Source organism: Rhinatrema bivittatum, chromosome 1 (assembly GCF_901001135.1).
Source record: "Rhinatrema bivittatum chromosome 1, aRhiBiv1.1, whole genome shotgun sequence".
Classification (NCBI taxonomy): domain Eukaryota; kingdom Metazoa; phylum Chordata; class Amphibia; order Gymnophiona; family Rhinatrematidae; genus Rhinatrema; species Rhinatrema bivittatum.
Window position 1 is genome coordinate 573,438,260 of NC_042615.1, and position 21,894 is coordinate 573,460,153.

The window sequence follows — 21,894 nt, forward strand, 5'->3', positions numbered from 1 at the left end:
TGGGGAGTTCCTCGCTCTCTGTAGTATAAGCGCCTTGATTTCCTCATAGGAAGTACTCCCTTCTGGATTGGCAACCTGGAATGCTGCTTGTTCCTTGCTGGTGAGAAAATTAGTCAAGTTGTCCAGATGGTTTCCGGCCAAGCCGACAGGTGGGCATATTGTTTAAAGTTCTTTCAAAAGACCTCTGGTTCCTCTTCTCCCTTCATCTTAAACAAGATATTTGAGGGTGACGGTGCCTGAGGTATTTTGGACATAGCCGATTGCAGGGCCTCAGCTAGCTGAGTTAGGATTGTGTCTTGTTGTGTTAATTAGTCTTGTAGCCACTGCTGTTTATCTATTTGTGTTTGTACAGTATTTTGCAGCTGTTGCTGTCCTGTGGCCAGGACTTATATCTCTTTTTTTTTTATTTCCCCTTGGGCCAGCTCTCAAAATGATAACTCACATGAGGTGCAGAAAACAGAAAACACCTGCTGGCCTGTCTGGCCCTAACTTTCTACTTGACCCTTGACTGCCCAGGCAAAGATAGACCCCCTTGGCCTACTGTAGTAGAAATTGAAGTCAGAAGGCCCCTGGAAAAAAACTCTGTCACCTGTGAAGAGACAGTAATAGTGTGTCATGTTGTATGCTTCCATTCTGTTAGAAGACATTCTTTAGGTGGGAGAAGTGTAGGGAAAGGGAAGTGCTCCTAGCTGTGGGCCTATCACATCCTATTTGTGGTGGCTGACTCATAGAAATATTCTATGACATTCAGAAGATAAATATCAGTCAGATGTTGTTTGATACACCCTTGCATGTGAAATGGGCTCTGAGTTAGTGACAGAGTTTAAAGTGATGGATTCATGGATCCAAGATGGCCAACCCTACTAGGCACAATGAGATCACTCTGTTCTGGCTTCTTTCTTTTCCTCAAAATGCCTCATTCCACTAGGAAACGGAGGGCTAGGGAAAGAAAAGCCTTTCCTGCGTCTTTACCTGTGATTTCTGGCCTGATGGATGCTCATGTTCAACGGAGAGCACTAGACCCAGGAGTTTCCTCACTGGGAGGTGTTCGGGAGAAAGTGGCACCTGACACTTTCCTTGAGCTTCATACCACCCTATCCTCAGAGGAGCGGACGGCTCCGACTAACCCAGTGGAAGGGAGATTTTCTGACCAATCTCATGAGCCCTTAGTACCCAAAGGTGGAGAAACCTCGGGTTTGCAGGCCGAGGCTCGAATTCCACCTGAAATGGCTTCTGAGCCCCTTCTACCTCCAATGGGAGCCGGAGACGTTGCCAGAAGCACTGGGGCTCAGCTCACAGAAGGAGGATTACTTGTGCTGCCAGAGATAATAACATAACTGGTAAGACCTGCAGTCATTTCCTTGGATTCTATTTGGGAGGCAATTCAAACTTTAAATATTAACATTTTCAATCAATGGCTCCTGTTTATACCTATTTGGGAAATCTGGACAACCATTTGAAATTAGAGGAAAAGGACATTCTGATGAATCAGAAGTATATTGAGCTATTGGAAGAAGATACTAATAACAAATCTTCTGTTTATGCTTTTTTAATTAAAGAAAATAAGTTGGTTTCAGCAAGGTTGGAACATACGGAAAATCAGATAAGGGGGAAAACTTTGCGTTTTATAAATTTTCCCAAAGACCATCTCATTCCTCCAAAGGATATGTGGAAAAAATATATGATTGAAACTCTTGAAATTCCTGAGAAGGCACTCTCCCTAACATCAAGAGTCTATTATATTCCTCCTTTTAAAAAGAAAGACTCTCCTGACCAGAAAGGGGTTCAAGTTTTGACTCCTGTTGTGTCCCCTCAGCTGAATCTCACAGATATACTTGAAACCACCCAGAAGGATTCAGTTAATCCCACTACATTAGTAGTATCTTTTCTACTTGAAGCTGGTAAGGAATGGACATTGTTTTTTTTTGTCACTGTTGAGAAATCTTTATGGACTTTAAAGTCAGTGTTTTTCCAGACTTGTCAAGATTGATTCAGAAAAGAAGGAAACAATTTTTATTGTTAAGGCCTAGGGTTATTGAGATTGGCGCTTTGTTTTTGCTTAAATTTTCTTGCAAAAGTATTGTTAAATACTAAGGTCTTTCATATATTTTTTTTCACCAAATCAGCTTTCTTCTTTTCTTTCTGATAAAGGTCCACTTGCTCTGAATTCTTCTCCAATTGTGACTGAGTAAATGATATTACTGGCAATTAGGTCTATATAATGTAGCAGTCCATATAGCAGGTTTTTTTTCCTTTCTGATGTACAGATTTTGTTATTCCTGAGGTTGTGCCATTGGATCCACATATTGAGGACTTAGATTTAAGAGATATTTATATCTCTGTTTCTGAAATATGTTTTTTATTTCCTTACCATTATTGTTATCTCTGATTTCAATTCAAGATGTTTATCTTTGCTGAAATACACTTGTTAAACTTATAAACAATAAAAAAAGAAAAAGTGATGGGTTGTGGTCTACATAGCAAGACATCTGGAGTCAAGATGTGTATATACATAGCTGTGTTGTATAGGACCCATATAATTTCCATGAAAAGAAATGTTATAGTGGTTGGGAATAGCCTGAAGAGTTACCAGCTAGGCCAGAAGTTGCCTTTTAATGAACGCATCGTGACAGTGCTGTCTTTGACCTAGAGAACTTTCTAGATGTAAGTATGTGTGAATGAGAATTTTTTGAAGCTGAAGGCAGAGACAAGGTCATGCAGAGCAGTAGGCCCATAGTGCGTGGTGATGGAAACAGGACCTATACGGAGCATGTGAATATGGCCCTGATGGCTAGAGAAAAAACTTACCTCCAGCCCCATCTTGCTGAGCTCACAGTCAATCCAGCCATCTTCTCTTTCAAAGGCACAGCCACTGAATCATCTTCTTTAAGTTTTCAATCTATAAGGAGCAATAGGATGACAAAGTTGAATGTGCACCGTAGCTGTTACTGTGTCCTCCATAATGGTATATCACCATGTATTGTACTAATGTTTGAAGTGATTAGCATGGCTCTTTGCAATCCATTAATGTACATAGAAGTGGTGTGATGCCACCTGTGCCAAAAGTATACCTGAACAGGCACCTTCCATGAAGGGCCATAATATCCCAGGTCACTATTAAGGTAGTTGTGTAGAGCAGCCATTTCCATAGAGGGGATAGCTTCTGAGCTTTGTGGAGTATCAAGAATCATATGACAGGCACTAATCTATGCCTTCTAAAAGGAAGCCTTTGGTTTGCAGCTCTATAGGTAGCACCAAGGAATGTTTTTCATGTCCCAGAGAAAGCAGCATCTCTTCATTATACTATTATACTTGTGACTATAGTTTTCTGTCCTTCCTTGAATATCTTGCCTACACTTTCTGTTAGGGGTGTGCATTCGTTTTGAACTTAAATGTAAAACGCAACTTATTTATTTTTTTTAACTTAAAAAAGTGATGAGGCGAAAACGATCGGATTTCCACTTATTCAACATAGCTATGTTGAATACGTTGGAAATCGCGATTGTTGATCCTAAATAAAAATTTAAACCCCTCACCCTCCTTAATCCCCCCCCCCAAGACTTACCAAAACTCCCTGGTGGTCCAGCAGGGAGTCAGGACGCCATTTCTTGGCGGGGGTCAGGAGGCCCCCCCAAGCTGGCCAAAAGTTCCTTTTGGGTGCAACGAGGGTCCCGGAGCGAACGCGCGGGGAATCACGTGACGCCGCGTCACTCCGACGTGACGCCGACGTCACGTGCTCCTCGCAAAGGAGTTCAGAAATGGCGTCCTGACTCCCCGCTGGACCACCAGGGAGTTTTGGTAAGTCTTGGGGGGGGGGGGGGGGATTAAGGAGGGTGAGGGGTTTAAATTTTTATTTGCACGTATGGACATAGACTCAACTTATGGAATTCTCCATATGTCCATATTGACCGAAATTGACCCCCCCTTTCGACTTATGGACTTATGAACATAAACTTTTGGTCTGCACATCCCTACTTTCTGTAACATTGTATGACAGTGGCAACATACTGCATGTACATTCATGCTATTAAGAACATAAGAACATAAGACTTTCCATACTGGATCAGACCCAAGGTCCATCAAGCCTAGGATCCTGTTTCCACCAGTGACCAATCCAGGTCACAAGTACCTGGCAAAATCCCAAGAGATAGATAGATTCCAAACTGCTTATCCCAGGGATAAGCAGTGGATTTTATTTTTATTTATTTATTTATTTATTTATTTATTTATTTATAGGTTTTTTATATACCGATAGCCGTTTGCACATCGTATCGGTTTACAGATAACTAAAACTTTTTGACAGTGTCATTATACAGAACTTTTGGCACTGCCGTTACATAGAACAGTAAACTTTGCATACAAGAGATAAACATCAAACAAACAGTAACTGGGTAACTATTTACAGGGAACGACGGTTACTCAATTGGGAGCAGATGAGGGAAGATTAACAAGAGCACATTGTGAAGGTAATACATGGAAAGCATTGTAAACAAATCAGGAGGTCAGAGGGGAGAAGGTAATTGAGAGAAAAAGTCAGCGGAAGCACATTGTAAAGGGTGATACAGGGAATGCATTATACACAGCTTAGGATTTCTGCAATTTCACCTTAACATTGGTTTATGGACTTTTCCTCCAGGATCTCGTCCAAACCTTTTTAAACACAGCTACACCAATAGCTTTCACCATATGCTCTGGCAACAAATTCCAGAGTTTAATTATGCATTGAGTAAAAAAAATATTTTCTCTTGTTAGTTTTAAATGTATCACCCAGTAACTTCATTGTGCATCCCCTGATCTTTGGACTCTTTGAAAGAGTAAACAACCAATTAACTTACTCATTCCATTCCACTCAATTTATAGACCTCTATCATATCTCCCTTCAGCTGTGTCTTCTCCAAGCTGAAGAGTCCTAACCTCTTTAACCTTTCTTCATAGAGGAATCATTCCATCACCCTTATCATTTTGGTTGTCCTTCTCTGTATCTTTCCTAATTCTGCTATTTCTTTTTTGAGATGTGGTGACCAGAACTACATACAATACTCAAGATGAGGCCTCACCATGGAGCAATACAGAGACATTATGATATTCTCTGTTTTATTCTCCATTCCTTTCCTAATAATCCCTAGCATTCTATTTGCTTTCTTGGCTGATGTTGCATAATGAGCTGAACATTTCAATGTCGGCGCACACAAGGGGGTGCACATTTGTGCAACTTGTGAGCGCTGAGCCTGGCGCGCGCTGCCTGTTCCCTCCGAGGCCGCTCCGAAATCGGAGCGGCCTCGGAGGGAACTTTCTTTCCACCCCCCCCCGGCCCTATCTAAACCCCCCCCCACCTTTGTTGGCAGATTTACGCCTGCTGAAAGCAGGCGTAAATCTGTGCGCGCCAGCGGGCTGCTGGCGTGCCATCACCCGACCCGGGGGCTGGTCCGGAGGCCTCGATCATGCCCCCGGGCTGGCGCCAAGCCCCGAACCGCCCCGACCCCAGACACGCCCTCTCCTGCCCCTTTTATGAAGCCCCGGGGACTTGCGTGCACCGGCGGCCTATGCAAAATAGGCGCGCTGGCGCGTGAGTGCCCTGCGTGCGTAAATCCGGCCAGATTTACACTCGCAGGGCTTGTAAAATCCGGCCCACAATTCCTTTGAAAATTCAGCTTATGGAGGTAATTTTCAAGTTTTATGCACATAAATGAACTTTTAAAAATGTCTACTATATATGCTTCTTTTATGCATGTAACGCCTTAGAAAATGTATGTCATGCTTATTATTCATTTTGTCCAGGTAGTTTCCTCCTGCTCCTTTACTCTTTCAGCTCAATAGGAACCCAACATCTACTGAGCTATGGTGCCTTGAGGCTTCATTTGCTTTATTTAAGCATTTAACCCATTTTATATAGCCCTTCTCCCATGTAGCCCAACCATTGTGGTGACAGTCCTTATCCAGGGACCACAGACTATGAAGCTCTGTGAACGTTTGTCATTTATGATAAGTGCTGTTTTTGTCCTATGTGCAGAATTGTATTGTGCATGTACCTATTGTAACCCGCCGAGAGTTTTGGATTGTGTGGGATAAAAGCACTATAAATAAATAAATATAAATAAACTTGGCATGCTATTGCTTGCATCTTTAACAAAAAAAAATAAAAGGGAAAAGAATCTTATCAGTGGAATGCCTCAGGGATCAGTCCTGGTTCCAGGTCTGTTCAAAATTTTTGAAAGTGTAGCAGTGGGCTTAGTAGGGAAAATGTGTCTTTTTGCAGATGATGCTAAGGACTACAACAGAGTAGACACTCCAGATGAAGTATAAAATAGGAGGTATAAAATAGGAGGTGTATAAAAGCTTGAGGCATGATTAAGAGTCTGGCAGCTTAGATTTTTTTTTTTTTTGGATTGTATCACGTCTTTTGAATTTAGAAAGCCAAGAGACAGTACATGATGTGTGTAATGAGGTATGAATGTGTGTCAATAGGACAAGGATTTTAGGACGATCAAATCAGATTATCTCAAGATTCCCAAGCATTGTGGTAAGGCAGAGGCAAGAATTTAGAGAAGTGCTGGGGTACATAGGGAAAGTTATTACCATTAGCAAAAAGGAAGTGATAAACCTCTGTACAGTTGGTTAATGAAACCTCACTTGGAGTACTGTGTTCAATTCTGAAGGTCAAATCTCCCAAAAAATATAAAGTGGAGATAGTACAGAGAGGGGATACCAAATGGTGCAGAGCCTATTCCATCACATCTATGAAGTGAGACTTAAATACCTAAATATGCATAATCTAGAAGGGAGTAGAGAGGGGATATGATCCATTCATCTCAAATACCTAAATAATGCATTAATGTAAAAATGTTTTCACTTGATCTAGAGCAAGAGATCATACAGTAATATACATGTTTATAGCAACAAGAAAAAACATGAATAGACTCACAATATTACATAAATATTCCTACTATTGAAAAAATACAAATATCAAATCAATTTACCATCTAGCATCTTTGCACCATTAGCAACGATCAAATAATGTTCAGTCGTAATGTACTGTTTTTACCAGTTTTAGGTGGATTTATTTAACGTTGTAATTTTTTCATGGATTTTTTTTTCTTTTGTTGGTGTGAGGAAGGAAAAAAAAACTGTCACAGAGACAAGTCAAAGAATATCCTACATGTATTCAAAAGATTTTGAAAGCTATTTATCAAGGTGGTTCAACATTATTCTATTTGCTGACAGACTTTATATTTCAGTCTTTTTTTTTTTTTTTCGTAGGCAAATGCAAAATAAATCTCTTATTAAGCACAAGCAGTGCAATGTTAGTTTTATTGTACTAAGCATATATGAATCTGTTTTTTCTAATCCTTTTTATTTTAGCTTTGACACCTCATGTACAGCTGAGCTATTATTATATAGGTGATTTGATGTTTTTAAAATAATTTAGCCTGTATCTTTCCAAATCTTGCATTATCCTACCTACCGTGACATCCTCAAAAAGCCTCATCTTTCAGAAAACTTTGTACAATAACTATTGCTAAAAGAAAAATAGCCTTCTGTTCCTTCCTGAAATCTGACTGTGTGCATCTTACAGTATTTTAGCGGGGGAATGTCTGTAATATGCCATGGGGCTACCTATTGGGAGGAGGTGGAGGATGACAGAGTGCTGTCAGTAGGGAGGGGATTACATATGAAGAAACTGGTGGTAGGAATTACTGAACTGCTGACATTTGGGAGAGCAGACTGAGAGTACAGTGCACAGGGAATGAGTAACAGGCATGAAAGTGCCAATTTTCAAGAAAGGTAGAGGAAGAAGGAATTGAGAACGAATGCCAAGTGACCCAGCTTCAGAAGGAAGATTTTTAGGCCAGTCCTAGATTACTGGTGACCTCTTCCAGGCACTTGCAATACTGATTTCAATGGAGGCAATGAGGGACCACAAATACCACCAAGCATTCAGATGTAATTTCAAAACCAGGACTGACCAAAAAGCTCTCACTACTGGAAATGAGTAACTATTCTCAAGTGGGGACTGGGAGCCAATAACCTCAATAATGATCATTTTGATATCCATTATCACCCACTACAGAGACCCCACAACAAAGTGTGAGTTATACTCACAAAATGTTTAAAAAGAAATCAGTGAAAGTAGGATGTATCTAAAAGTATCATCGCATAAAGGGGAACTTAAAAAGCCAGGTGTGCGCCAAAGTCGGGGAATGTGCATGCATGTAGGACATGCCTGTGTTCACCTGATTATAAAAGCCACCTAATGCGCACACATTTCCCAATACACAAATATCTCACTTCAAATGAAATAGGGATGTGGCACGGGCTCGGTGTGGATGGGGCAAGGGCGTTCCAGGGCAGGGTCAAGAGAGGTGCGCACAAGTACCTACACACCTGGGCGCACACCCAGCTTCAGTGCGGCACATGTTTACTTCTGCTATGGAGGAGCTATATGTGAAAAAATTATACAGGCATTCCTGAGGGGTTTAAGGGGTCTGGGGTAAGTGGGGGGAGTTCAGGATAAAGAACTAGGAGGGTTTGGAGGACCCTAGCTCTAGATTGGGCGAACTGATGTACAAGCTGTTGAAACTGATCATGGTGTGGACGCACGCCTGTTATAAAAATTTCCCCCACTTCTGCAGCTCAAACCTGACATTATGTGGCTGTGCACATATATTTGTAAAATTGGGCGCACACAGACGCATGCATAGGCTATTTTATAACACGTGCGTGCATATGTGCCCACTCATAAAATGGCAGCGTTTCTGGGTGCACGTCACATCTCTGGTTGTGCACCCATTTGAAGGTCACCATCGTATTGTGAAATTTTTCTCCTTAACTAATCTAGGTAAATAGATTATTTGAGTCAGATCGCAATAAAAATATGAGTTTTATAGGAGACTATTCTATGGTGAAGGTAACTACATTAAAATGATAAGAAGCTAGCCGCCTAGAGCAAAAATGAAAGAAATTTGGCAGTCAACATGAGTCAAGTATATTATAAAGGATTCTAGATTAATTTGGAATATGAGTTGCTGCATCATGAAATGTTTACAGAAATGCTCTCTTGATTCTAGCTCAGTAATCTGAAACAGCTTACATTTGTCGATGTGTCTGCAAACAAGTTTTCCACTATTCCAATTTGTGTTCTCCGCATGTCAAACTTGCAGTGGTTGGACTTTAGCAGCAATAACCTGAAGGATCTTCCACAAGATATAGACAGGTAATAATTTAAAATCTCAGTACTTGCTGGTAACTTCTTTTTCTAATCCCTTTTGACCTGGGATAACAGAATTCCTAAGTGGTGTTGCTGCCAAGTAAAGACAGGGATAAGCATGTTTTCCTACTGTATAGCACAATACGTTTTCATTATATTGCACATTTTCATCGACAAATCTCTTACATATTCACAACTGTTTTCTAAGGAGCATTTTCTGTAATAAAGGGAATTCTGGTTAGATCAAGCTACAAGTTGGGAAAGCTCACGAAACTCATGAGATCAAGAAGACTCTTTTCCTACTGACTTGGTGTGATATTTTGCAAGTCAGTGAATGTATTACCTTCTGCTTTAGTTAAATAAATTTTCTGTTGGGTAATAATAATAATAACAACAGTATTTCTTACTGCAAGGCTTTATGTTTCTGAAGTGGCAGAATTGTAATGTTCTAGAAGATCCTATTTGAATAAAATGTAGTATATAAATATAAATTACTATTATGTCTGTTTTAGAGCATTATGGCACTCAATGGTATATACAAGGTTAGTTGATGTTTAAAAACTGGTAAAATATTTGCCATGAAATCTTAATTTTAACCAATGCATTTGAAGATCAGAATTCAAAATTTTGCAGTGTCCTATGATGCTAGTTGTGTACCTTTTAGTATACACAAAGAATTTGTTTTTGCCCAACACCAAATTTATGCCCTAAGAAAAAACATACAATATTTAAAAATGGTGCCATGGACCTGCCTGGCTCAGTGAGTGTGACAGTGTGCTCCAGCACACTGTCATGCGAAGGACCTGGGTTCAATTTCCAGGTCAGATATTCTGTTCCTCAGACTGCCCGGGGCTGCAAATGCTTCAGAGGCAGCACTGCTCACAGCCCCTGGAGGGAGAGAGTCACAATCATCAGGCAACAGTCACAGCCCTAAAGATTCAGGGCCCAAATCACTGGATTTAGGACTCGTGATTATAAGGCTTCAAATGAAGCTCTGGTTCATGGCCCCCAGTCAAGGATGGGATAACTCAGTTAAGTGAGTAGGGAGGGAGGTTATAAAATAGTGGAAAATATCTCTGGGTAATTGCAAATAAAGGCTCCTAATTCCAGATCTCAATCCTGGCTCTGATTACACATCCCTATGAGGTATGGTCTGAGCGATTGGAACATACTCAGAAATCAAATAAAATGCATGTGTGGTGCAGAAGACAACTTGCTTATGTAAGTTTTCGTAGGTTTGTGAAGTGGTTTTAGAATGTTCTCATTGAAGTGAGTCAGCAAAATTCTCAACATGCGAGCTGTTTCAGCTCCTTAGTTGAGCATGGCTAGTTTTTAAAGAGGGCCGTGTTGCAAACCAGCTGATTTCCTGCTCCAATAAGGAGGGCCAATTCAAAAGGAACATGAGTGAGTACTGTGGACTTTATCATGAGCAAGATACATGGAATAATATTCAGAATCATTACATGAGGAAGAAAAATGCTGTTTCGATGAAGTGTAATTGTACATACTTTATTACATTGATTTAAAAGAGGGAACCATTTTTAAACACCAGCTGGCTGTGAGTTTTATCAGTACTGTTATAATAAAAGAGGAGTTCGGACCTCATACCAGAGCATGACACCTTTCTTGGAGCATGCAGAGAAAGAGGGACAGTGTAGAGATAACACCAGTGGTTTTCCAAAACAAATATCTTTGTAGCTGGATGATCAGAACCCACCATGAGTAAAGAGCTTGTACATGGGCTACAATTAGACAATACTTGCTGACAGCATGCACAATGATGACATTCCTGAGTTTCATACTCCATTTTCTCTGTTTAGTAAACAAGAGTGAAAATAGTTAACTTTTAAAAAAATTTTATTTATCATTTTAAATATAATACACAAGTATTAACTTGCAACAGAAATAGCAATTGCATGGTAATATTCACAGGAAGAAAAGATGAGAAAATTTAGACCCAAATTTTTAGTCAATTGCTAACAGACCACTATAAGGAGAGAGGGACCCAGAAAGGGAGTAAAATACAAGAAAAAAAGAAAAATCTTTATTATTAAGGAAATAAGTATCTTCCAGTGAGAGTGAATTATCCTTCCAACACATTGCAAGATAGGAAGGAGCCAACCCAAACCTAAATTCCCTCCTACAGAATAGAAAACCCCATATTAGACTTGATCAGGAAATCGAGAATTAATAAAAGATCTAAGCTGAATAGGATCCAGGAAAACAAATTTATCTGAGGAAAAATGAATGATACATTTACCTGGAAATTGCAAAAGGTATCGAGACCCCAGATCAATAATCTCTTGTCGCAAATCAAGAAAGCCTTTCCTGCAAGCCTTCTTGACCGAAGAAAATCCAGGAAAAATTTGAAGCTTGACACCTATGAAAGAAATGTTCATAGCTTGAAAATATAATTGAAGAATCAAATCCTGATCAAAATTAGAAAAATCCACAATTAAGGTAGATCTGTGTGACGCATCTTCTGTTGTAGTCTCAATAGTAGAGATACCCAAAGATTCACCTCCAGAGTTCAAGGCAGCTTGAGCAACACTTGCTCCATCGGACCTTGTAGTGGGAAAAAGATAATAGGCTTTATGACTCAATGGTAGAGAGATTCAGAAAGCCCAAGAACATATTTCATATAGGTCTTAAAAAGTTCTGAAGGGGATACCATTGAGACCATTGGAAAACTTAATATCCTGAGAGTAGATGATTTTGCAAAGTACTCTAGTGATTTCAACCTTCAGTTCATCACAGAATTATCTTGAATCAAAGTGTTGTAAACAGACAAAACTTTCACCAAGTCTCTTTCCAACACGGAAACTTTTTCAGTGTGAACAGAGCCGAGAGTCTCCTGGATTTGTATTCTGGATACAAAAGTATTCATGGTGGCATTTAAGGATATTAGGGACTGCTGCACAGAAACAAGCACTGTCCAAATATTCTCCAAGGTTATGGGAAAGGAGACAGAAAGGGAAGGACTCAAAATGGAGATTACAGCAGGCTCACCTTGATGTAATATGGCTGGAGGTCCTCCTTCAACAAACCCCTTGGCTGTGACTGGGGTTTCAACAAGAGGCTGAGATCTCCCTGAGCCTGTTTTACTCTGCAATAATTCTGCACCAAATGCCTGCTCACCCGGGCCTTGGACAATCACTGCCAACACCCTCTGATGAATGTCTGGGCTCCCATGGCCCAGAGTCATATAGACAGACAGCGGTGTCTCCTGCAGCCATGTCATGGAAGGTGGAGACCTATCATTTGGACTCAATGAGTTATCCAGAAATGCTTCAGGCTGGTGCTTTGGTCCCCCAGAGACAGTGGCCTCAAAGGCTAGTACCGACAGTGTTGAAATGAGAAGCAGCTCTGGGATCATCGACTGATGCGGTAAGGAGCTTTGAAGAGGAACAGGGAGATCTTCTTGAAGCCTTCTGCATATTTTAACCTTTATGGATTAATATCTTCATACCTATCTCTCTCCCTCCCCTACCATCTCTTCTTGTCTTTTGACCCTAGCTCCCTTTGCCCTGCCTATTTTCCCTTTCCCTCCCCCTTTCAATATACTTTAATATTATTATGCATTTTATTTCGTGATTTTTATATTGTTTTTTATTTTTATTTTACTATTGCTACAACTTATTTTAATTTATATGCTTTATGTCAAATTCACTCTGGGGTAGATTTTATAAACTTACGCGCGCGCGTACTTTTGTTCGCGCACCAGGCGCAAACAAAAATCCGGGGTTGGCGCGCACAAGGGGGTGCGCATTTGTGCACATTGCGCGCGCCGAGCCCTACGCGCGCTGCCCATTCCCTCCGAGGCCGCTCCGAAATCGGAGCGGCCTCGGAGGGATCTTTCTTTCCACCCCCCCACACCTTCCCCTACCTAACCCACCCCCCCGGCCCTATCTAACCCCCCCCCCTACCGTTGTTGGCAGAGTTACGCCTGCCCGAAGCAGGCGTAACTCTACGCACGCCATCACCCGACTCGGGGGCTGGTCCGGAGGCCTTGACCATGCCCCCGGGCCGGCGTCACGCCCCCGACACGCCTCCGGCCCTGCCCCGAAATTTGCACCCCGATATGCCCCCAGTGCGAAGCTCCGGGACTTACGCATGTCCTGGGGCTTGCGTGCGCCACTGAGCCTATGCAAAATAGGCTCGGCGTGTGCAAGGGTTTTTTTTAAGCATTACGCGCATAACTTATGCGCATAACCCTTTTAAAATCCGGCCCGCTATCTGAAAACCACATTTATACATGTTGACTTGTATTATTAGAGGAGTTTTTTAAAAACTCATTTCAAACCCTTAGGGGCAGTTTTTGTAACCTGTGCGCATGGGGTACATTTCTGCGTGCTACCCGGTGCGCACAAATGTACACCCGATTTTATAACATACGTGTGCTGTCGCGCGCATGTTATAAAATCCAGAGTCGGCACACGCAAGGGGGTGCACACTTGTGCACCTTGCGTGCGCCGAGCCCTAGGGGAGCCACGATGGCTTTCTCCGTTCCCTCCCCCCACCTTCCCCTCCCTTCCCCTATCTAACCCACCCCCAGCCCTATCTAAATCCCCCCTACCTTGTTTTCAATAGTTACGCCTGCCTCTGGTGCCATCCCACTATAAAATGTCGGCCAAACATGTGGTAGTGATAGTAGAGTAGGATAATTTAAATTGTTGATTGCTTGATTTGATAGTGGTAGCATAGATGTTTCCACAGCTTTATGTCTCTGATCAAACTCTTTATGTTGGGTGCACAACATCTTAAAGCCCCAAAGTGCTGTTATGTTTCAACAGGTTAGAGGAGCTGAATACACTTCTTCTGCACAAGAATAAGATAACCTATCTTCCATGGGCCTTGACCAACATGCCAAAACTCAGCTTGCTGGTTGTCAGTGGTGATAAATTGGTTGAGATTCCTACAGCAGTTTTGGAGTCACCCACTCTAAAGTAAGTAGAATATTACAATAAATTTGGCAAAAAAACAGAAAACCATTTTTTGAAATAGGTTTGCAGCAATCATTTTTCTCTCACTCAGAAAATAAAGTAAGTATATGTTGTGATACTGCCCGCGAACCGTGGGCAGTCCCCCACCTACCTTCCAGCTTGAACGCGGCCAGCCAGGCCGCTGCCGACGCCATCCTGCTGCAGGCCATGCCGCAGCATTCCGGGGTTTCCCCGCAGTTCTAGAGCCGCCGTCGGGGTTCTTCTTAGTCGCGGTATGAAGCCGCCACTGCCGCTGCTTGTCCCCTCCGGTTTCATGGCAGGGAGAAGCCTTCTGCTCTGCTCTCCTCTCCACGCGGCTAGGACACCGCCAACGTGCTTCTCTTCCTGGCTTCTCCATAGGCGCGGGCACACACCTCTCTTCAACATTTAAAGGGCCAGTGGCGGGAAAAGCCCCGTGGCCCTCATCAATGACATCATCAACCTGTTCCACTTCAGCCCTATAAAAGGGCCTTGCTGCTGTTTCTCAGGGCCTTTGGATTGGGTTTGCACAGTGCCTGTGATCTTCCTTCCGATCCAGGTCTTCCATGGTCTTCCTGTGCCTTAATGGATCTTCGTTCCATGTTCTTCATGTTCCTGAACTTCATCTCCTTGATGTCCCTGGTCTTGTCATTCATCGGAGCTCCTTCGTCGCCTGTCTTCTGTTCCTGATGTCCTGTGTCCTGAGGTGCCATGTTCATTGTTTCTGATGTCCGATGTTCCTGTCTTGACTTCGTCCGTCTCATCCTTAGCTCTTCGTCCAGTTCCCAGGTCCCTCATTTGTCCACCTCTCTTGGCATGCCATGTCGTGGTCCATGGCCAGTGAACGGGAAGGCTGTGTAGGGCATTTCATGGTACAAAGCCTTCTTCTCGTCTGCAGCGCAAGCCTCCGGGAGACTTCTGTTTTTAATGCCTTGCTTCTGAGTATCCTGTCTTTAATCTTGTCCCGATCTATGGAGTTCCCTTGTGTCTGCTTCCATCCATGCCTAAGACTCTGCCAGAACCTGCTCCGCTTCAGCGTGGTCCATGACCAGCCACAGGTGGCTGAGTAGGGTGCATCCCGGTGCAGGTCTCTACTGAATCTTCATCATGTTCCAGTCTCAAGTTCCACTTCCTCTCATGGAGTCTGCTTCGCGTACAGCATGGTCAGCGACCAACCATGGGTGGCTGTGTAGAGCGCACTGCGATGCAGTTCTCACCCAGTACTTTCGCCTGACTCTTGAATCCTTGCTTAAAACTTACGAGGAACCTGAATCCTTGTCTGAGTCTTCTGAGTTTCCTGAATCTTTGTCCAAGTCTTCTGAGTTTCCTGAATCCTTGTCTGGGTCATCTGAGTCTCCTGAGTACCCAAGTCTTCATCTGAATCCTCCGAGTATTCTGAGTTGTCGTCTGAGTCTTCATGTTCTTGCCCTCAGCCTCTGTCTGGCCTCACACATTCGTCGTTCCCCAGCGACGTGTACGGAAGGGCTATCGAGTGGCCGGAGGGCTACTCTCGAGATCAGCATTGCGTTGCTGGGTCTCATTGGTGCGTGTAGGTCCAGTGGAGGACTGAGCCTGCCTAGTTCCTGTTCTGGACAATCCTCGTCTTGTCTTTAGTCCAGCCTTGCTCCTGCTCCACCCGTACTCGTACCAGCTCACCTCTCACGGTGTGTCTTGGGGCTCCTCCCTGAGCCGTACTGTGACCCAAGGGCTCACATCCTACTTTAGTTGGGACCGCGCCTCCGAGCTCCTAACAGGGCTTGAGGACATGCTTCACAACAGTATAAGTCTCTACAGTGTTCCTTGTGCTGGATCCATTACTTGACATTTATGAAAGTATTTGTCTTGACATTTATGAAGGTATTTGTCTTGAATGGCCAACACATTGGCATTTAAATATGTGTCCATACAGTTCAATTAACACAACAATCGTTAGGCATTTGAATATGGGAATAAAGATGAATTGGAACTGTTGTTAAAGTATATATGAGGATGATATTTGGTAGAGATGTGAATCGTGTGACAGATCGTCTTAACGATCAGGTTCGGCTGGGGGGGGGGGGGGAAATCTGATCGATAAGATATGTGAATTGGAATTGTTTCCGATTCCAATTCACATCGCTAATTTTTTTTTTTAGGGAGGCCCGTGCAGCTAAAAAAACCCCCACCCGACCCTTTAAATCGACCCCTCCCGACCCCCCCCCCAAAACCTTTTAAAATTACCTGGTGGTCCAGGGGGGCCTCGGGGAGCAATTTCCCGTTCCCAGGCATCAACTGCGCTAAAAAAAAAAAATGGCGCCGATGCCCCTTTGCCCTTACCGTGTGACAGGGTATCCGTGCCATTGGCACATGGTAGGAGCACTGGATGGCCGACGCCATCTTTAAAGATGGCGCCGGCCATCTTTACTCATCAGTCCCTATTATAGAGTATAGTATAATAGGGGCTGATGAGTAAAGATGGCCGGCGCCATCTTTAAAGATGGCGCCGGCCATCCAGTGCTCCTACCATGTGACAGGGGCTGGCCAATGGCACGGATACCCTGTCACATGGTAAGGGCAAAGGGGCATCGGCGCCATTTTTTTTTAGCGCAGCTGATGCCTGGGAACGGGAAATCGCTCCCCGAGGCCCCCCTGGACCACCAAGTAAGTTTAAAAGGTTTTTTGGGGGGGGGGGGTCGATTTAAAGGGTTGGGTGGGGTTTTTTTTTATTGGACCATCGGCGCCATTTTAATTAGTGGCAGCCAAAATGGCGCCGATGGCCCGAGAGCGGGAGATCGCGCCGGGACCCCCCCCCACTGGACCACCAGGTAATTTAACATTTTGGTGGGGGTTCGGGAGGGTGGGGGAGGGTAAGGAATTGGTTTTAAAGGGTCGGGGTGGGTTTAGGGGTTGTTTTGGTGTGCCAGTTTTCCCGCCCTCCCCCAAATAATTCCCGTGCCCTATTTAACGATTTAGGATGATTTATGACGATAAATCGGGGGCATTCGTATTGTATCGTGCACTCTGACGATTTAGGATGATTTTAAAATTATCTGACGATAAGTTTAATTGTTCAAAAACAATTCACATCCTTTATTTGGTGAAAAGAAAAGAAAATATTTATCATTGCCAGTAGAAAGATGTTCATATAGACTTTATTGTGTCTAATTCTGGAGGCAGTGTTGTGTTCCGTGGCCGTGGATGGCCACGGCTGCGGTCCCCTACCTGACTGCGAAGGTGTCCTGCTGTGGCGACATCAGGCAAAGCTGCAGGAGACCGGTGCCCATTGCCCCTGCACCCGGGAGTGGGCCAACGGGGTGGACGCCAGGCTGGGAGCTGTCCCTGCTCCTCCCTCACGGTGTCGGGCAGCTTTTCCTCCATTGCCGAAATCCAAGATGGCCACCGGCATCTTAGGCGCGAGGCCACGCCTCCTCACTAGATTTAAAGGGACCTCGTCCCTATTAGTGCCTGCACCTGCATTCAATGAGCCAGAGCAGAGTAAGTATATAAGGAGACTTCCTCTGCTCATTCCTTGACTTGGCAACGTCTCCTGATAGCATTGTTTGAGTCTGCTTGCTTCGGTGAGTCTTCTTGTGCTGCGGACCCTTGCTTCTTGGTTCCTGTCTCGTCTTAGTGATTCCTGGTTCCTGACTTCGGATTGGCAAGCAGTGATTCCTGGTGTGTGACTTCGGACTGGCAAGCTGTGATTCCTGGTGTGTGACTTCAGACTGGCAAGCGGCGATCCCTTGGTGTGTGACCTCGGACTGGTAAGCGACGACACTCTGGCACTTGACCTTGGACTTCTTCTGGACCATCGTCTCCAAGGGCCCACCTAAGTCCCAGCGGCCCGGGTCCCTATGGGCTCTCCCCAGGGGGACCGCGGGCTTCCAGGGGTGAAGCTCCACTTAGCCCTTGCACCGACCTCATGACTCCTTGACCTCTCAAAGTTCCACCTAAGTCCCAGTGGCCCGGGTCCCTACGGGCTTCTCCCGGGGGGACCGCGGGCTTCCAGTGGTGAAGACTCAGTTGCCTCCTCGATGTCATGACTTCTCATCTGCCCCCACAGCCACCTCAGTCTCCAGTGCCGAGGGTCAGCCAGTTGCATCTTCTGTTCTGCCTCGCCACCCGACGGGAGAACCTACAGATCCACCTCCTAAGGTATACCATCCTCCCATCAGCCCAAGGATTCACAAGCCTGAGCATAACAGGCAGTATCTCTGAAATGATATAGAATTGATTCAGTCCAGAAAAGGGCTATTAAAACGATGCAGGGTCTGCATCAGAAGCCCTATGAGCTAATCAGCACTTACTGTAGACTGGAAAGACTGAGGCCACTAAGAAGGAATGAAGTGTGGTACTATATCTTGTCTGTTATTAGGAAATATATTCTGTTTGCTATTAGGAAACTTCCTCCAATAAAGCTTGGATGCATTCTTATTTGATTCCACTGATTAATGTGTTATAGTCAGGGAGTGGAATAAGTCTTCCAGAATGGATTGCCTTTACAATATGACTTAAACATTTGTATATGTGTTTCGCCTAGAGAAGAGATGAGATAAGAAAGATATGATAAATGAATTCAATACCTGAAAAGTAATAATAATGAACAAGAAACAAACCTGTTTCAAGGTAAATGATGTTCTAGAACAAGGGGGATCATGATATGGGGCTCCAAGGGAGTAGACTCAAGAGAAATGTCAGGAAATATATTTTCACTGAAAGGGTGGTGGAAGAGTGGAACATCCTCTTGGGTGACAGCTAAAGCAGAAACTGAGCTTAAGAAGGCATAGGCAAAGCACAAGGGATCTACAGTTGTTAAGAGTGGAGAGAGCAGAAAGCATGACCTAGGAACACATATTTCATTGCACTGTACATGGCTGATTCAACAATGGGTTAGGTGCTGCCAGAATATAGGAAAAGGTGTGAACATGAAATGTTAAAAGTTCAAACAATAACACAGGCAGCCGTATTAAGAGTGGAGGAGTAGCGTAGTGCAGGGCTTCTCAAATGGGATCACAAAACCTTCAGCTGGGTCATAAATGCTTCTTCAGACAAGAGAAGCAGCAGCAGCATTAGTAGTGGAAGGCATCACGGGTCCAGCAAGCCAACACACATTCACAGACCCTGCAGTGGGCCCCACCCTCACATATGTTTCTGTAGTAATAGGAAGCCCTGTGTGAGGAAGGATTGTGGCTGCTGTATAGCCTGTGAGCTTGCACTGGTCCACAGGCTCCATGCTGACTTTGATTACTATTGCTGCTGCCACGGTCGGGCTTGGGTCCAGCTCTGAGGGGAGGGGGGGGGGGGCTGAGTATGCACAGGCTGCTGAAGATTGCTATGATTTCTCTCTCCTCTCCTACCACTGAGTCTACCTTAGAGACAAATGTTGCCTCTGTCATTAGCCTGCTCTCTTTTCTTACCAATGGTCATCCATCTTTGGTCCAGGCCTCAAAGGAAAGTGTTGCCACTGGCCCACATGGATGTTTAGAAAAGGGGCTGTTTAAAGGGAGGAGTCAGTTGCGGAAGTGATGAAAAGGTTTAGATTTGTACACTGCAGCTAGCACTATGAATACCTCTGAATATGTCTGTAACAACACCTCCCTTCCACTAACCCCCAACCCACCTCCCGAAAACCCACCCCAATTCAAAGTGCCTCTTATACAGTGGTACATATAGAGTGTCAGAGTGACTCTATACCAAGACACACACTCTCTCTCTCTCTCTGTACAAGATACCAACGTAAAGGCTATAGAAGTAAGAGTAGCTACAGTATTTTAAATGGTATGTGCATACTTTATAAAATGAGGTGGATTTTTGTACACGCTTTTATGGGTGCACACACGTTCCTTTTAAAATGTACTTGTCTCTTGTGTAGTGTACATCATTTCCTTTTTTTTTATTCTCTCTAAAATATCTTATATATTTATCTGGCTCTGTAACATTTAGGTGGATGAAACAACGATGTGCCAGAATCCTTGGGTGGTATTGTTCTGCAAACAAATGCCAATATACATGTTCCTTACTGACCCTGTACATTTAGTGTTAATAGGAAACTGTAAATACATACAAATCATAAAAGAATGACTGCTTACGCTTATGCCATTTACAATACAGTTCCAGGCACGTAAATTCCTGTATACTCCTATTTCTTAACCTCATGGTAAAACCTCTTTTTCTGCAGGTATGTAAATCTTCATGATAATCCTTTTGAAAGAATCTTTCCTTCAGAGACTGAGGAAGTACTAGACAGAGAACGAGATTATGAGAAATTTGAGAAAGAGTTTATGAAAGCTTATATTGAGGACCTAAATGAAAGAGGTAAAGACAAAACATTCCACTTTTCCAAGATTTTAAAACAAGTTCCTTGGTCACAACAGATGTGAATGCTGAGTGTTGGCAACACTATACAATTAATATACTGCCTCCCAAAATTTTTTGAAAGGATCAAGGTACAGTCACAAGCACAAACAATCTTTAAATATGTGCTTTGGAGAGTATTAGATGACAGTAAATATCTGTTCTGGCCACTCACAAAACAGAATCTGCCATGCTAATATCTTCTTTGTTGAAAACCAAAGATATTCAATCTATTTCATCCATCAGCAAAGAAGGAAAGAATCAATATAGTCTTGTTCTCTTGTTTTCTTGTTTTTTTACTGAAAACAAGTCAGAGCAATTATTATTATTAGTTAATTTGACTGATCACAAATTCATACAAAGTAATGTACATTAAACAAGTGCTATACCTTTGTTTAACAAGTGTTTTAAGTTCTTTTCATAAATTATGTCTCTTCCTTGGACCAATTAGGGTTTCAATATGCATTAACAAATCATTTTTGCAACAAATCATTCTACCTTTAGTAGAAAATGGCTTGCTTAGACCTGTGAGGAAGAAGCCCCATGTCTGGCATACTGCTGATCAGGCAGTCTGAAGGGCAAGGCCTCCCTGCAATAATGCCACTGGCCAGCTAGGGTCCCCTCCAATGATGTGGCTGCTTCCTATTGGCCATTAAGTGCTGAAATAGCTCCTACCGCTGCTATAGCTGCGGCATAGAGCACTGGCACCCTGCCCCCTGACAAAGTGTACTAGCACCCACTGGGCTTGATATCCCAGGTGCTTCCCCAGTTTGCTCACCCCTTCCAAGGGTGCTGTGAGGAAAATCCTCATGTTGCCTACCCAAGCAGAAAAATTCTGTAAATGAATAGTTCACCAGATACCTGCATATGCCGTACAGAAAATCATCATTTATTCAAAACTTAAGAACTGTGCTTCAATTGTTTCAGAAACTGTTCCTTGCCTCACAAAAAAAGTATCATTTAGTGTGCAGCTGTGAAGATTGCAAAAGCATGGGATGACTGACAAACTTGGAAAAGAAGCGGAAAGAAAAAAAAAAGACTGAGATCCCTGAATTATTTCAATGTCTCCTAAACACTGATCACAGGCTCATTTTCAGAAACTGCAATCATTTCTGCTTTGTTTATTTTCCCTCACCAAATAGTTATGAAATGCAAATGGATTTTTATGAAAATGTTTTAATTGTTAATTGAAGACATTTTTTTTTCCTGTGAATGACAGTTAATGGTATGTTAGCATGCTGCAGTATTTGGGTTTTATTCCACAATAGCAGATTGTGACTAATTTATAAGAGTTTGTAATTGTAAAAATGAGAGTTCTAGAATATGTGTGACTTAAAATAACTTGCTCGTATGTTAAGACCAGATAAATGACACAGGGTTTTGCCATATTAATTA

At 43.1% G+C, this 21,894-nt stretch overlaps 1 protein-coding gene across 2 annotated transcripts in view; it reads left to right on the plus strand.

Moving 5' to 3' along the window:
• LRRC2 (leucine rich repeat containing 2) overlaps window positions 1–21,596 on the plus strand; it is a 285,275-nt gene extending 263,679 nt beyond the window's left edge. For both annotated transcript variants that reach the window (XM_029617985.1, XM_029617994.1), the window contains 4 exons: window positions 9,066–9,211; window positions 13,999–14,151; window positions 20,324–20,460; window positions 21,427–21,596. In XM_029617985.1, coding sequence (XP_029473845.1) covers window positions 9,066–9,211; window positions 13,999–14,151; window positions 20,324–20,460; window positions 21,427–21,476 — 486 coding nt within the window. In that variant the 3' untranslated portion in view covers window positions 21,477–21,596. The remainder of the gene's footprint in view (window positions 1–9,065; window positions 9,212–13,998; window positions 14,152–20,323; window positions 20,461–21,426) is intronic.
• The last annotated feature ends 298 nt before the right edge of the window (window positions 21,597–21,894 follow it).